Below are 18,374 nucleotides of genomic sequence, written 5' to 3' on the forward strand. Positions count from 1 at the left end.
TAATGCATTGATTGCCCAAACTTTCAACAAAACATCTTATGTTGCTTGAATAAGCACTGTGTTTTTATTTCTCAAGAAACAGTGAAGAGTGTACTTAAGCTACTGTTTACTGTCAGGTCATATACAATTATACTATTATGCATTGTAAAAGGTCATAATTTTCATTTGGGGGTCTCCAACAACAGGCTGATATGCATGCAAAGTAGAAAAAAAAAAATTACTGTCTAATAATATGCTTTTATTTTGACCTAATTATCCCAATGACTTCCGGTTTGTTCAACAATTCATTTTTTCCAAACCCCTCCTTTGCGTGATGTTCCCCGTTTGCACAACGCTCCCCCCCTGCTCTTTACTTCAAACACCCCCCCCTCCCCACACGCTCTTCACTTCACGCACACAAACCACCACCTGACACGCCCCCACCCCCCCATGCGCAGAGCTGTTGCAGATGTTGTTGTTACAAATGGGTTATATGCACAGACGTGTTGTTCAGCCACTGAAATCTCTCAGTGAATGATTCATTGGGTCTTTTCTGAACAATGACAGCCTGTGACGTGCTTTCTATATTGTTCATCATGCCACTCTGAATATTCGCTCTGAAATAGCATTTCAGTGTGGCATTAAGCATTAAGTGTGGCTTAGTAATGAGTGTAATTCCTGCACACCGCCGGGCCAACCACTACATGCACTTCTAACTGGCGAATGACATGAACTAGTGGGTTGTCTGCTGTAGTGTCGTGGTGGGCGCTTTCGCGATTTTAGGAGGCGTGGCTTTGAAACACAGTCCCTCCCCTGCTGTCCAAAGCTAATATGCTAACCGATTAGCATTTTGGCTGATCATCTACTGCACCTTTAATCCACACAATGGCAAAAACTTTTTTTGAAAACTGACTGAGAAAAAAAAAACGTATATAAATAAAAATTGTATATATATGGTGTATAATTATATAAAATTATATATAATTATATTATATATGGTGCTTAACATAATTGAGTTTTTGAAAATGAATATTTTTATCCATTTCTCAGAGATTATAGGCAATGTATTTTGGTGCATTTAAAGGTTCAAGACACCTTGGATCACTCTTTTTTTTAGATTTTAACATATTTGTGTGTTGAGCATCAGCTAAGACAACATCTACACCTGTCAGCTTTAATTGTGAGGAAAACTGGATAATTTTGAGCTTTAGTCAGCTAATTTATTTTTTTTGGTTTAAAATATTTTGTTAGGGCGGGATCAAAATCAGTGATATAGCGCGCAACTTCTAGTGGAATAATGGCGCGTCGTTTTCTCATTATTATATATATATAGCTGAGTTTTCTTATCCTATGATAAGACCCTGCTTCCTAATTATTCATGAAAGCACATGCTTTCTGAAGGCAGGCAAGTGTTGTATGGGTCGGCAAGGGTCGTATGTGTTTGTTTCCATGATCCACGGGGTTTGTTGCATGTTTTCTACGTCCATCTCGGAGCATTTTTTCTTTTTTTTTATTCTGTGGTAGACTTGAATCAATAGAGTTCATTTCGGTTCATGTCCGTTTATCAAACCAGATTTTTGAAACAGATATACTGTATTTATTAAAATAGTATTTTAGTCACCAAACATCTTAAGAAATATAAAGATTATACATTTCAATTCATGCTAAATAATTAAAAAAAAATTACAACTCATCAAATTTCAACAAAATTTTAAACTTTTTTTAGTTTCTCTTGATGTTTCTCTAAATTTTTATTTAATATTTTTATTCTACATATGAAATTTTTTTATTTTTATATTTTACATATGAATTTGGGTGTAGTAATTGTAGACTATTGTTCTAAGTTAGATAAGCTCCAGATTTGGCTTCAGTACTGAAAAAATGTATATGCACAAATATAATATTGCAAAGTTTGTGTGGGTTTCCTCCGGGTGCTCTGTTTTCCAAAAACATGTGGTAGGTGAATTTGGTAAGCTAAATTGTCTGTAATGTATGTGTGTAAATGAGAGTTTATGAGTGTTTCCCAGTGATGGGTTGCAACTGGAAAGGGCATCTGTTGCGTAAAACATATGCTGGATAAGTTGGCAGTTCATTCTGCTGTGGCGATCCCAGATTAATAAAGGGACTAAGCTAAAAAGAAAATGAATGAATGAATAATATTTTACAGCTTCCTATTGAAAATATGAATTTAAATAATAGTTAAAATCATATACGTTGAGCACTGTATAGATACAGTTTATATATATATATATATATATATATATATATATATATATATATATATATATATGCATACCTTTTTAAGGACAAAATATAAATAAAAATCTGTGACCACATACGGTAACTACAATGACCTTATAATATTTATTTGAGCTTGATTTTGCTAAAATGTTAATCACATCTTTGACCATTTAAATCCACACTACTAACACTGATGAGATGTTGTTTAATTATTTAATACTATACCGTTTTTTAATCATATGCAAGGTTGCCTTTTGACAACGATGATACGAAGACACTAAATGACTGACCTTTACGTTGAATCATGTAAAGTACTTACCAGGAATATCCAATGGGTTGTGACACTTGCCTGGAGACACCTTAAGGCAGTTTGGAACATGTATCATTCCAAAAGCTCCAAATTCCTCTGGAGACCAGTGGGAGCTGTGACACGGGAAACAAATAGACCAAAGAGACAACGTCCTTGAGGGCTAGTGCACTTTTAACTATTTCATATCACTTGCAGTTTGTTTCTTTGTCCTCTGCTGTTTGATCCTTAACACAATGGTTCAGTGGTTGCACAAAATATTGTAGTGTACTCAGGTACCGGTAATTTACTTTCACAATACAGCCAGAGGCAAACGTTGAGCTAAGATATTGTGATCAATCTTGGTTTGCATTAAATTAAGCTGCGCCGTATTGGTTAGTAGGAGACAATAAGGGCAAACGAAAATATAGGTGTGCTTAATTTGACACAAAGAGTAAACAATAGCTGTGAGCAGTGTATAAACAACAATTATTTTACATAGAAGGGCATAGAGGGACACTAATTAAAGGCTATTAATCATTTACCACCCAATGGATCAACCAGGGCATTGGTTGCTTCTGGGTAGAAACGCTTAACCCCCTTAAACAGAATTTTAATCGTTTCGAAATATCTCCTTGAATATCCCTTGCATTGCAAATCGTGGGTCGAGTTGATCCAAAGTGTTGCTACTTTAAGCTCAGCTCATCTGGTTGCATCAAGCCCTCTTCTTACTGCGCATATTATGCGAGTGTTCAATCCCTTATTAGCATCATGCAGTGATAACCTCCATTGTCATGGTTCAAAAGCTATTCCTGCAATTCAGCTGTTTCCCATAATCACTCCCCACTAGAGCTAATGCAGAACAAGCATCGAGCCTGATAATTATCTTATTCACCCTCCACGTCTTTGGTGCCCTGGAAATGAAATGTCCTCTTGAAAAGACCTGCGTCACATTTATTGCAACCCATTTGTCCCGCAATATTACAGGTGGAGGAAATAAATGTGATAATTGTGAGCGTATCTTTTGAAATACATTATTCATGCCATTTTTTTTTGAACCCATCTATTTGAAGTCATCTGATGTTCTTGTCAGAAACACAGCACATTAGGCAAAAGCATTGACTTGGTTCACTGACTTGGGGCTTTCAGGACAGATACAAACAGAATCAGCGGGATCAGGAGGAGAGAGACATGCTGTTTTCATTCCAGCTAGTTGCACTTTAATAGTCTGTGTGGGACTTTTATCTCCATATTTTTGTTGTTGTTGTGTTTTTATGAATTGTTTATCTGAGGCATACTGGATTTGTTTCTTCTTCTTTTTGAAAATTGTACAATGAATGTCCATCAATTTGTTGATGAGACTGGGTCTTGTTTTTCTTAGATTTTCTTTTCATTAAGCTCTGTTCAGCATCTGTTCGATCTCTCCCTAGTATCTGTTCTTCAAATGAGCAAACACTAAACTAAACTGTGATAGAGAATGTGACACATGATAGAGAAACTAATATTTTAGCATCCTCCCTTTGATGTAGGGTATCGTGGTGATTCATAAACAACAATAGGTATTTGGAAGCAGGAATCCATAATTTAATCTCACATGGAGTGTCAAAGTGAATGACAAACTGCTGATGCCACATCTGGAATGCTTCACAGTGTCCTGTTAGAAAGACTAGCTTGTATAATTTTTTTTCCAGTGTTCCCTGATGGGTTCCATCACATCTGTGGTGTTGACCAACAGGAGCAGAGAAGCTCTTTCATACACAGCTTTCAAACATGGTAAACATATTAAACAAGCATTAGTATCTGCCTTGTTTTCAATGCCAAAACATTACGTTTGCAGACAAGTCTCAGGCAAGCACTTGTAGACCAATGTTGTTCTCCACCATTTCACTGATGATAGGTGAAAAGATTATTCATATTGACAAGACAGCCATTTATTACATTGAACAATGACCGTGTACCGTACAGTATGTCTTGCAGTCAAGTGTTTATATTTTCCCTCCTGAACATTTTCATTCCGATTGAGATGGAACATTTAAAGTCTAATTGGACTTTGAAACTAATTGTAACATGAATACAATGCTCCACATGAACACATCTATGATATTGAGTCAAAAATCACAACAAAATATTGTGTAATGTATTTTTATATTGCACATTTACTGTATTGTGTATGGCCATAATCCCAAAGCACTTTACAATCATGGAGGGGCATCTCTTCACACCACCACCAGTGTGCAGCATCCACTTGGATGAATAGACGGCAGTCATAGGACAATGACACCAGTGCACTCACCACACACCAGCTATTGGTGGTGTGGAGAAACAGCGATACAGTCAATGGGGATGTTTGGGAGGCCATGATGGGGAAGGCAGATGTAAAAGACTTTTACTTGGGCTTTAGGTTGACCACAGGTTGAGCGCCCCCCTGCTGGCCTTACTAACACTACTTTCAACAGCAACCTGGTTTTACCATGTGGTGTCCCACCAGTCTGAAGCCATAACCGGTCTGAACCCAGCATGAAGGCAGCTTTGAGAATGTGATTATGGAAGAAATCCATAGTATGTGAACTCTTTATGTAAAAATAAATTTTTTTTTATAAGTAAAGCAAATAAACAAGGATAACAAAACTGGCGTGACTGAAGCCTGGCTCACACAGTGTGATTTATAATAATCCTACTGTATAGACTTGTAGCTTGTCAGACTGCACAAACATGATTTCCAAGGTTTCACTGTAAAATCTCTGTTGTTTGAGTGTCAGACTGAAGGACAATCAAGACGCACCAAACACGGAGACGCAAGAAAAACCACCACCTAACACGACACATTCAATAACCCATGCTCCTAAATAATACCTCACAGCAAACATAAACAATCTGTTGTGCTAATGTTGCTTGCAAAATGCCGTAATAATAAAATAATAAAATAATTAAACCAGAAAAAAAAAAATCCCCATGGTGGTTTAAAGTTGTTGTGGTGATTGCATCCTCAGGTTCTGCGCTGCTATTGGTTCTTGGTTTGATGCTTGGTGTAGCTGAAGTCACACTTAGGGTTAGGGAGTATTTATGATATATGTATTTAAAATAAATACAAAATAGTATTTTGTAACTTGTATATAACAGGGTTTCTAAAAATGGCTTAACACTTTGTATTAAAATACTTTAGTGTCTTTTATTTTTGTATTTTTAAAATTCTGTAAAGTACTTTGTAAAAAGTCTACATGATGACATCATAAAAATGTAGCCTTTGATTGGTACTTTCTCAGTTAATTGTCAAGGTTTGAGATCAGACTAGAAAATAAATTAATATTGAAGAAGTTGATCAATGCTTGGAATATGGATGGAAATTATGCATCCCATATAGTAACAGACAAATAGCAGCAGCAATATTTGTTGACAGCGCTTTACCAACAGAGAGATAGAGGGAAAAACATTACCTGATGGATCGTTGGTAATATTTCCTCAAGATGACCATGTCGCAGTTTAGCTAAATTAGTTCACGCCTCGTCCTGAAGAGACGTGCGATGCATTAAAACATTGTTTTCCAGCCACAGCCGCGCTTCATTCTCGAAATGTATAGTTCGTCTAAAGTGATGCATGCAAACTATATGGTGTAATATATCATCCCTCCATAGTCAAAAGCGACATATTGTGTCTGCCGGTTTGTTTACTTGCCGGAGTTTATTGGCATTTTCCCGCATGTTAATTCTGACCAATTGATAATCAGTTTAGGAACTATGTTCAACAACAACTGGCCAATGAGTAATGTGGATTTTGTCAGATGACTGCATTTTGGTTATTTTCATCTGGTTTGGACCAAAGTCAGCAGTGTGGTGTGAAAACGACCCAAAGACGGCAGAAAATGCAACAATGTATCATTTATTGCCCTTGGTCCGGACCAAATAAAGCGAACTACAGATATGAAAGTACCCTACAAACAACATAAAGGTTCTACAGGGGTGATACCTACAAAACTTCATTGGCTACTTCAAATGTCAGTAGCTGATCCGCAGGTGCTCTTTACAGTTAAGTACAGTACAAACTTTGACATAGTTACTCAGTATGAGACAAAAATATTAAATATTGCTCCAATCTACAGAATGGTCAGAAACTACCAACTCACGTTTTTTGGCAGCGAAAACCGTTAGTTTTATTTATTTATTTTTTGAGATATCGTGTTTTATATTGTGTGAGTAGTACAACTGCAACAAAACATGCTCAATGCAAACAACTAAAACTGGAGATTTTAGTAGTTTTCAGAAATCATGATTTTACATTGAATATTTAAGATTTTAATAGCAAATATGTTAATTGTTTTGCAGTTATAAAGTGAATAAAGAGATCATCTTCAAGACAGTACTTTCTGTATGAAATTTGTACAAAATCTATGGTCCTACTTTATATTGTGGCCTTAACTAATGTGTACTTACATAGGAACTAATAGTTTGTTACAATGTACTTATTGTGTAAATACATGTATTTACTGTGTATTTATGCTTGCTTAAATACATGTATGTAATTACATCTGTAATTACCTTTTGTAATTACATTTGTAAATACACTTTTGACCATCCCTTACACCTAAACCTACCCATGCCACCAAACCTGTCCATAACCCAACCTCTATCCCAATCTAAAAGCACCACAAGTGTTCTCAAATACATTATAAACACAGTAAGTACATTGTATTTATTTTTTGATATAAGTACATAGTAGTTAGGGACACTTCATATAAAGTGGGACCAAATCGATTCTAAAATCAAAGTGAAACACAAGTTACATTTGTATAAATACTTCCTTATGTACAGTATCAATCATTGTTTACTTCAATAAATCAGTTTAATGGTGAAGGAATTGATCCAATAGGCCTATTTATAAAAGGTTTGTGGGGAAAAAAAAGTAAAAGTATTTTGTAGTATTTTTAAAATGTAAAATACAGTATTTTCTTTTGCTACATTTGTGGTTGCAGAATGTTGTTGTTGTTTTTTGATACAATTAAAATTGAAGTATTTGGTATCTTATTTAAAAATACATTTCAATGTTTTTTTGCCCAACCCTGGTCACACTGCAGTAAAGTGTCTGAAATTGTTCTGAAACTAATAGAACTTCAGTTGAGGGAAAATTTGGTTATTAATCGTCTGTCAGTGAAAATGTCAACCCAACAATCAAAGACTACAGGTTTGAGCCTAGGATTATGAGAATCTTTTAGGATTTCCCAAATTTGTCTCAGGCAGGAAATCTTGGCTGAATTCGCACATTGTGAGCAGGGATTAAAAGACATAGAAAAACTGTGTGAACATGACTTAAACATAAGTTGAATTTATTAAAGGCTTAAGACTTGATAAACTCACTATGGTTGAGGACATACAGTCATTTTTAGTTCAAGGACAAAATCAAAATGCAAACTCAAAAATCAAGGAAAATCCTTACAGACAGAATGATGCACAAATATAATGTTAAAGCACTGATTGCCTTTCACTTATTTGTAGGGCTGTCATAAACAGTTGTCAGTTCATCCGCTGAATACTATATTCACAGATTTCACAGAACAATAAATAAATGGTAAAAAATTATTATATATTTAATAAAAATATATATACATATATAATAAACAACCATTAAAATGGCAGAGAGGATGCTTTTTATTTTATTTAAAGCTGTAAGAAATCTCCATTTCTAAAATATTCTAGTCTTGACTACTGATAGGGTAGGGTTGCTGTTTTAAATGCAAACGCTCAAGTTCCACACAGAATTTATTTCAAGTAAAAGAGGAAAGACAGGCGTTACAACAACCTTCAGCTAGAACAAGGATTTATTACCTTCAGTATAATTTGCATAATCATATGCATTGCATGCGGAGTAAGTACACACTACTTGCACAGATGATCAGATCTTATCTCCAAACCATCCCATAAAGATAAAGGCAAAAAAAAAAAATGCTCATAATAAGTTATGTCAGTGCTTGCTGCACAAATCAAATTATTTAAGGCCTAACAGTCTTAAAAGTATTACAAGTGGAGTTCACCAACTCTTGTAATCATATTTTGTTGTCAGCATTAGCTACGGATTTAGACAGCTTTCTGATTTAATCTCTTGATAGATGTTTGATATTCGATGTTGCAACAGAACAATATTTTTCATAACACTTTTTATTGCAGTGTTCATACTTAACACACAATGTATTAACAAAATTAGATGCAATATTATTATTTTGTTGCTAACTATTATCAAACTAATCAATATTTCTGTTTATGGCATGGTTTAGGTAATGGTGTCTGTTTATTCAATTAGCTCAATTTATAAGTCAATTCTAACAATATATTTATACAACAGTTCTGTCTGGTTCTCGAATCTGATTGGCTGATAGCAGTGCAATATTCTGCAATATCAGAACTCCTACAGCCTCCTCACCCATGTGTATTACTCCGCCCATATAGAGTGACAGCAGATCAATAAACTCACTACAGTTTGACAAATATTGCTGCTGTTGGACAACATAACGTACGTTTGAGACTTTTTTAGGCGAGAATGTAATTGTGTAGATTGCAGCTATGCGGTTTATTAATAAAGATAGTGTCTATTTTAAATATTTGTTATTTCTGAGATACAGCACCATCCACAAGATGGCAACAGAGACCGTATAATAAGCCCTTAGAGGAGAAAAACCCAGCATAATTTTAAACAGCTGATCAAATCATTATTAAACTGCTAAATGACTTTCTAAGTCAATCTCTCTTTTGTATGTTGTAGTGCTGTATTTATACCATGGTAATTGTAGTGTGTTGAGGGTGACATAGGACTCACATATTAGGAATGTATGTATTTAGTGTTGGCCACTCCTTGTATAACCAAAGAGTGAATTTCTTTGAGTTATTTTTTTGGTTGGCCATTTGCTTGTTTCTAATGAGTGTCCTGTTTTTGTTACTGCAGACTACTTCAGTAAACAGAAAGAAAGAAGAAATGCCCACCTGTGCCCTTTTTCGTTATCACAAACACAACAGCAATCTGGTAGTTTTTATGCTGCTTTAGCTTTTTTCAGGGTTAATTATTGTGATATACCGATTGCAACAGAGAAATACTGTTAAATCTCTGTAGACTGATATTAAAATGTGAGCAAAATTACCTGTTTTGCCATCATGTTGTGCTAGAGCAGGGGTGGCCAGCCCTGTTCCTGGAGAGCCACCTTCCTGCAGATTTCAGTTGCTACCCATATCAAACACCTGAACCAATTAATTAGGACCTGAACACCACATGATAATTACAGGCAGGTGTGTTTCATATGGATTACAACTGAAATCTGCAGAAAGGTGGCTCTCCAAGAACAGGGTGTGTCACCCCTGTGCTAGAAAATCAATCGAATAGCTCTAAAGTTAAGCTTGAGAAGATATGAATGAATGGCGGAAGAAATTAGTTCCTCATACAAAAGGATTTTTAGAGTCCCTGTGTTTGATTTTCAGTTTTATATACGCAATTGTGCTTTCAAACTGTTGTATAAAAGCAATCTCAGTGGAGTAGCAGTGCGGTGTGGCTGTATATCATCATTGGTGGGGCACTAAGGCACTCGGCCTGTAACCTCGTGGTAACGCATGCCTCCCACCAGTGCTGATATGCAGCCATATCGCACTGCTACTCGTGTGATATTGCTCATATATATATAACCCTCTAATTAACCCTTTTTCATCAAACATAAAGTTAATTTTAGGCTAAAATGAATTCCGAAAACTGCTAGAAATATATCTGTTTTTCTGCATTAAGTATGAGTGACCCTTAATACATAAGGTGAACACGGAGATACTGAAAATTGAGAGCTTTTTTTATGCCCAGTAGTTTATATAAATTTTTTAGTTATTTTGTGTTTGACTAAAATTGCAACCCTAAAATTGCAAAACACATATATACTATTAAGTTACTATTTGCACCTACATCTATCTTCCTTTTTTCTTTTCCCCTGCAGGAAAAGCTTCAAAAGGGAGAGTGTCAGGGGCCAGGAGGGGTGTGGAGCTGGAGGACAGCAGGCAGGGGACCAATGTTGGATTGTTCCGGGTGAGGAGACTTCACAAAGGCGATCTGCCCTTTTATTTTGCTGGAATTCTGAAGATCCAATTGAAAAAGCACTGCTGTGTCTGTTTTCCTTCTCACTGCTGTGGCCTGCAGAGAGCCGAGTGGAATGAGAGAGGGAGAAAGAGAGAGAGGAGGGTGTGTCGAAGGTCTGGAGGCAGGTAGAGGTGAGCGCACATCAGTGGGGGTGTGAGGGAATGAGAGCAGTGGGGGCAAATGACCCCAAAGAGTTGCTCCATTTGTTCTCGCTGTTTGAAGTGGTTGTGTCCCCCTGGTCATTTTTTAAAAATGGCAGTCTTTATGTGCCTCATGTATGGGCAGCCGGTCTCTCTCCCCCTACCAGAAGCAGTGGAGTGTCGCATGTGCATTCGGCTCCCCTGATGGCAGCGGGTAAATGTTTTGTTCTGACTTTTGCCTTCAGAGCTCTGAAACAACACAAGGTGACAAATGTTTGCGTTAAATGATAAGAAAGTCTGTGAGCTCGAGGCGGTGTATCTATTTACCTATTCATCTTGTGCCGTGACACTAGACGAACCGCTGATGCACCAGCATACATATGCATACAGGGCCTACATATGCATTATATATGCGATCCCGTCTTGGTGCCGGAGCACATCTATATTCCCATTAAGTAGCGCATTGAAACTGGTATTAAATTAAACACTTTGTTTACAAAGAAAGAGTTGATTAGAGGTATAACCCAATACAGTGCGCAAATAGATTTTCTACTGTGAGAGACTTGGCTGAGCTCGCCGCTGTGTGGATGGATGTGGGTGGGAATCTGATGGTTTCATTTCCTGCTGCTTTGGATTTCAAGCTGCTTCAGAGTAATGGGCAGCCTGGCCGTGGTTCAGCCACACAGCGAGTCTTCTAGAGAGAGGCTCTGGAGTCCTGGGCGCTTTCATAAGTACTACTGAACCTGCTTTTGAAGCGAGGGCTCATGGGTAAAATGTTGTTTTATCCGTTTTGAAGCAAATTAACAGCCTCTTTTGTTATGTGCCAGGCTAAAAGGAGCACCGGGCGATACAAACATCAATCTGCTGATGTAGCTCTTTGAGAACCTGCGATGATTGCACTTCATTAGGAAATGAGAAGAGATACGCATTTGAAACAAACTCCATAATTAGGTCATAGGATGAAAAATCCGTTTTCCCATGTCCAAAGCGTAGCACTAATTGCATTTTTTCTACTCTGTCTGTCTGTTTTCACACAACTCTTCACCATGAGTCCAAGTGCGAGCCTCTTTAGAGATGCTCGCCCTCTCTGGGTGCAAATCCCTTTTCAGCTCAAGGCCCCAGTGGCGTTTTATACCTTCCTTTTTCATCGTCATCCTACCAAGGGTCAGGAATTCTTAGAGGCCTGTTCCCAAGACTCATCCGCTGGCCTTGCTCCCAGCCAGATGGCTCTCATCTGAGAGAAAAAGAGCTCATCCTTCTTTACTTTAACCAGCAGAGCTTCTGGCATTGTTCTTACTCCAGAGAAATGAATACACACAGCATGTTCATCTCAAAGCCATATTACATAGTGACATCCTTACAATTTTATGGGGGCTTGTGTTCATACAGTATGTAAATGAGCCATCATGACATAATAATAATAATAATAATAATAATAATAATAATAATAATAATAATAATAATGAAAATAATAATAATAATAATAATAATAATAATAATAATAATAATAATAATAATAATAATAACAATAATAATGATGATGATAATAATAATAATAATAATAATAATAATAATAATAATAATAATAATAATAATTATTATTATTATTATTATTATTATTATTATTATTATTGGCTCAGTGGCTTAGTGGTTAGGGCTGTCGCCTTACAGCAAGAAGGTCGAGTCCTGGCTGGGTCAGTTTGCATTTTTGTGTGGAGTTTACATGTTCTCTTCTTAATCATGCTCTAGTTTCCCCCACAATCCAAAGACATGTGGTATAGGTGAATTTTTATGTTTAGGTGAATGAGCGCGTATAGGTGTTTCCCAGTACTGAGTTGCAGCTGGAAGGGTATCTACTGTGTAAAACATATGCTGAATAAGTTGGTGGTTCACTCTGTTGTGGCGACCCCAGATTAATAAAGGGACCAATCTGAAGGAAAATGAATGAATAATAATAATAATAATAATAATAATAATAATAATAACAGCAGCAACAACAATAGTAATAATAATAATAAAAGATACTACTACTACTACTAATAATAATAGCAACAACCATAATAATAATAATAATAATAATAATAAAATATGCTGATACTACCACTACTAAAACTACTACTAATAATAGCAACAACAACAACAACAACAATAATAATAATAATAATAATAAAAATAATAATAACAACAACAACAACAACAACAACAATATTGATAATAATAATAGTTATCTTAATAATAATAATAACAACAGTAGTAATAATAATAATAATAATAATAATAATAATAATAATAATAATAATAATAACAGTATACAAACATAAAATCATTGTCATCATCATTATTATTATTTGCAGCAGTACTAGTGCACTAGAGAAAAAAATAACAGAATATTGTTAAATTAACACATATATTTAATACATAACAAATCATTAACATATTTGAATGTAATTGTGCAATGCACTGAGAAAGCCAGAACCGGAAAAGTATCCACTGTGGCATGTTCATACAGATTGCTCTGTTTAAGCCTCTGCAGAGAAGGGTGAAGTGGAAGACATAAAAAAGCACAGTGTCCCCAATCACCCTCCTCCTACAAGAGAAGTGCACCATCTTGCTGATTGCACCGGGTTGTTGTTTATGCAGACCAGCCTCTTGGAGCGATTGCCATTAGTGGATGCAGCTTTCCAGACCTGCTCCCTTTTTCAGCAGATCCCTCCAGCAACAACTATAAAAAAAACTGTAGCAAGCCATCAGTGGCTATAGGGTTATTTGCAGTGCAGGGTCAAATTACTGACCTCTTCACTGAATGCTTTATTGGAAGTGTCTATCAGTAATGCCCTGAGTACATAGAAGCAAACCAGAGGTTCAGTTAAGAATCTATTTGCACCATATTGCATACAGAGACTGTTATTAGAATTGGAGTTAATGCTTGCATGGGAGACAAAACTTTGGTTGAAACATGGCCGATAGCCATTTGCATCACCTGATGGGAAAATATTTTATGTATTTAAAATTTATTTAAAATAAATGAACACCTTAAAAAGTTCCCTTCACACTGCAAAAACTGAAATGTAAGCAATCTTGTTTTTGGCAATAAAAATAAAACATTTTATTATTTATAATAAATTCTAAATCTAGTGTGCAGTGTGTTTTACAACATTCTTAATCTTTCATGTTTTTTTCATAACACATCTCAATTTCAGATTATTTGGAAAAGCTCTCATAACAAGCTCAATTTAAAGTTAAACTATACAATTTAATGTAATTCTATTAAGGTACAATAGTATCTAGTTATTAGATATGTTGCCTACTTTTAAGAATTCTAATCACATGAATTGCAAACCCCATTGGTAGAACATTAACTAAAATTAAGAGATTCTAGCTTAGTGTATTTTAAGATTTCTTTTTCTCTAAAAAAGGCCACAGCCATATTATTCTGCTACACAAGACTAGTTACTCACTGAAGCTAAGAGGGCTGTGCCTGGTTAGTACCTGGATGGGAGACCACATGGAAAACTAGGTTGCTGTTGGAAGTGATTTTAGTAAGGCCAGTAGGGGGCGCTCAATCTGCAGTCTGTGTGAGTCCTAATGCCCCAGTATTGTGAAGGGGACACTATACTGTTAATGCACGCCATCTTTCACGTGAGACGTTAAACCGAGGTCCTGACTCTCTGTGGTCATAGAAAATCCCATGGCACTTCTCATAAAGAGTAGAGGTGTAACCTCGGTGTCCTGGCCAAATTCCCTCCATCGGCCTTTACTCCAGGGTGTTCGCAGGGTCTTAAAAAGTATTAAAAGTTGATAAATCAATTATGAGAAAATTAAGGAAAATGAAAATAAATGCATATTAATGACTTACTTACAAAGAAAAACATTTACATTTTTTATTTTTTTTTGCTAAAGCGTTTCAGGGCATCATTTCCAGATAATTTTCCAGAAAAACTGTATACAGTTTACAATGTTTTGACTTCAAACATTTAAAAAGGCACATGCAGCTTATTTTGTAGCAGCTTTCAGGCAAGTCGAGTTTTATGCATTCTGTCTTTTCTCACTTTAAGCTAGAGCCGATGAGCAGGAATGAAGGTGGGGAATCCTTGAGTAATGTGTGGTGTGAAACTTGCATAATACCCCCACTATTTACTGCGAGCAGCCTACGAGTGCCAAGATGAAAACTTGTGTGCACACAGAGCGAGTGCAATGTTATAAATTAAAATTGAAATAAATGTGGAACATTTCTCTTGGATTTCTTTCCTCAGCCCATGGCTCGAGATGGAAAGCCAAGTGCAAATATTCCTGCCATGTAGCCGTATTGAACATCCTACCTACATATTCACCAGCACAGTAAGCCTAGCTATGCCAGACCATCTGCTTGGGATTTGTTGGCTCGCTGTGTATAATAATTAATCAGCCTATCAAATGCATCTCTGATGAATCTCTTTGCTATGCTGAACTTTTTTCATACTAAAAATATTTGTCTCATGAAGTTCCATAAATTGCTTTTTGTTTTTTTTACATAAAATGTTTTTTTAGACTCAATTTAGTTGTAGACTATCGCTCAAAAGTCTGGCGTCAATAATATTTTATACCTTGATTTTTAATCATTTAATTTGCACAGTAAGGTCTGACTTTGCTTAGAAAAACGTCTTGTCACAGAAATAATGTCCATGATGCAGTGGAAAACAATTAATATTGTGTATGACTCCCATGAGCTTGCATCCATACATTTCTGCAATTACTCAAATTGCGTATTAATAAAGTCATCTGGAATGGCAAAGTAAGTGTTCTTGCAGGAGAATCTTCAATGCCTCCTCCTTTATCTTACCCCAGAAATGCTCAATAATGTTCATGTCTGGTGACTGGGCTGGCCAATCCTGGAGCACTTTGACCTTCTTTGCTTTCAGAAACTTTAATATGGAGGCTGAAGTATGAGAAGGAGCGCTATTCTGTTGAAGAATTTGCCCTTTCCTGTGGTTTGTAATGTAATGGGCAGCACAAATGTCTTGATACCTCAGGCTGTTGATGTTGCCATCCACTCTGCAGAGTTCTTGCATACCCCATACTAAGTGTAACCCCAAACCATGATTTTTCCTTCACCAAACTTGACTGATTTCTATGAGAATCTTGGCTCCATGTGGGTTGTACAAAGGTCTTCTGCAGTATTTGTGATGATTGGGATGCAGTTCAACAGATAATTCATCAAAAAAAATCTACCTTCTGCTACTTTTCCAAATGATCACCAAAATGTCAAGTTATTGTTTTTTGCTTTAAACTGGGATCGACGATGAGACTTTTGTCAGGTAGTGCATTGTGGAAGTCAATGAGTGCCAGCTAGCATTCTTCAAAATGTGTTCAACAGAAGTAAATTATGACAGAATTAAGCAATTATTATGTTTACCCTGTTAAATGTTACCCTAAAGGTCAGATGTGGTGATAGTGTAGGTTAAACTGTGCAATATATGACACATTCTTCAGCACAAGTCTGCGTTTTACTGTTCAACTGCACGCATTCAGCTCAAAGACGCTATATATATTAAACAAGTTCTTTCTTCACTATTACTTTGTTAAGCCATGTGTCTAATGATGTGGAACGTGAATGCCATAATTCTCACCAAGCCCTCATGTGCTTTTGAAAGCCTTTAGATCTCCTTCCTCATGAGCAGTGTGATTATGCCCATAGCTGCAGGCTCTGAATCAGACAGCTGAGAAAATACTCTGCATGTCCTGCCTTAAGTTGGTGCTGGAAAATGAGTCAAATGTAGAGATAGTGCCCATTATTGTGGCCAAATAAATAAATATATAAAATAGCATTCCCTTCAAGACATTCAGTGTCTTTTTACATCTAGTTGTTTCTCCTGTTTCCTCATTTTATTCCCCCATTGCATTACAATTAGAGCAAAACTCTTTGTTTCAAACTCACCTGCGAATGGGAAGTCAATTAAGGGGTTTGAAATGCAGCCTCTAATGAATTACAGGAACGCGGTATGCATATAAAAGAATGCGAGATTATGAATATTTCAGTTAATTTCGCTCTCCTCTCTCACCTAGTTTTATTGCTCATATTGTTTCCAACATTATTAATAAATGGAATTGTATTAAGGAGTTATTTTAGTGATAACTTCAAAGCCTCGCCTATTTTCACTTGACTGTTGTAATGAAAAAAAAAAGAAGAAGAAGAAATAAAAGCTTTTGAGAACGAAGAATTCTCAAGTGGATTACATATATCATAGGAAACGGTGCCTTTGGATGAAACCAGCATGATTTGCTCAAAGCACTTAGAAGAGGCCTTTAAACAGTGTTTGCTTTTTTTTTAAATCATGTCCTTATTAGGAACAAACAAAGAAATAAACCATGAAATACATCTGAAGTTAATAATTTATGCCAGAACAGACTTTAAACATGTCTGCAGCTTTATATCCTAGATTATCATTAGCAATGTATTCATTCTAAGGGTAACAGCTTGTCCCTCTAGAGCAGGTTTTTCCGAATGAGGATTTGTTAAGTTGATGAAAAGCTACTAATGAAATTAAATGTAACATTAAACTAAACGTGACTGCCAAATTATATGAAATAAAACTAAAATCACAGTTTAATTAAATGAAAATGTGCAGTCTGCTATGTGTGTAGCTTACAGTGTTTTTAGAGTGCCTCATTTTTGGAACACCATATTTAATTTCTGACAGGAATGAAAACAAGCCTGTGAGGGATAGAAGTACACCGTGTTCAATGTATTCTACTGTTGTTGAACAGCATACACATTGTTCAGCTGCCAAAATGGAAAGGTTCCTTACATTTTCTGAAAGAAATCCTTGCATTTATGAAGATCTTGCAGCGCATGCCTTGCTTTTATCTGCATTAAATTAAACGTGATGCCATTTGTTTCACTTTATTTACATTAAGTTCATATTAATTACACATTTCCACTGGTTTTAACCATAATAACTGACAGGGCCAGTATCATGGATGGACACAAGTGGCAACACTCCTGCAGAAAAAAACCCTCTGCCAAAATAACTGTAATTTTTTTTTTTGGAGAAGTGCAATAGACTGTGAAAAAATAGGCTTTCTAACATAAACATTAGCTTACTAAAACAAACCTTTTACTATATTTATAGTATGCTATATATAACAGTCTTCTTCAAAGCTGCCACAATTGACATTTTTTTTTGTTACGCTGAATTTCCTGTGCCATGAAGAATGCAGATCTTCTGAGTATGCTAAAGGTATGATGACTTTTTAATTGTTTGTCACCGGCTGTAGTGCAGGCTGTTCTAACCTGCAATAAAATTATGCATCTGTTAAAAGGTTTGCAATCAGTGCATGTTATGTTGCAATGAGCTGCCAATCTGATGACAGTGGAAAGATGTTAAAATTCTCTTTCATCATTCTAAAAAAAGTAAAGGGTCTAGTTTTATACACTTTATATTCAGTGGAAATCAGATTTATTAACCCTCCTTTGAATTTTCTTTACTTTTTAAAAGACATTTCCCAAATGATCTTTAACAGAGCAAGGACATGTTTACAGTATGTCAGATAATATTTTTTCTTCTGGAGAAAGTTTTATTTGTTTTATTTCAGCTAGTATAAAAGCAGTTTTTATTTTTTTAACAAACAGGTTTAAGGTAAAAATTATTAGCCTCTTT

General features: G+C 35.9%; 1 protein-coding gene across 6 annotated transcripts in view; it reads left to right on the forward strand.

Annotated features, from left to right (window-relative positions):
- LOC147836081 (uncharacterized) overlaps positions 1 to 18,374 on the forward strand; it is a 287,493-nt gene that overhangs the window by 211,883 nt on the left and 57,236 nt on the right. For 5 of the 6 annotated variants that reach the window (XR_015496071.1, XM_087261674.1, XM_087261675.1 and 2 more), the window contains exons 2-3: positions 10,458 to 10,546; positions 10,658 to 10,728. Coding sequence is in view for 4 of the 6 variants with exons in the window: in XM_087261674.1 (XP_087117800.1) it covers positions 10,458 to 10,546; positions 10,658 to 10,728 (160 nt within the window). In the remaining 2 variants the exon portion in view is untranslated. The remainder of the gene's footprint in view (positions 1 to 10,457; positions 10,547 to 10,657; positions 10,729 to 18,374) is intronic. The other variant, XR_015496070.1, reaches the window with a different exon arrangement.

The sequence above is a fragment of the Danio rerio genome, chromosome 7, assembly GCF_052040795.2.
Source record: "Danio rerio strain M-AB ecotype USA chromosome 7, GRCz13ab, whole genome shotgun sequence".
In the NCBI taxonomy this organism is placed as follows: domain Eukaryota; kingdom Metazoa; phylum Chordata; class Actinopteri; order Cypriniformes; family Danionidae; genus Danio; species Danio rerio.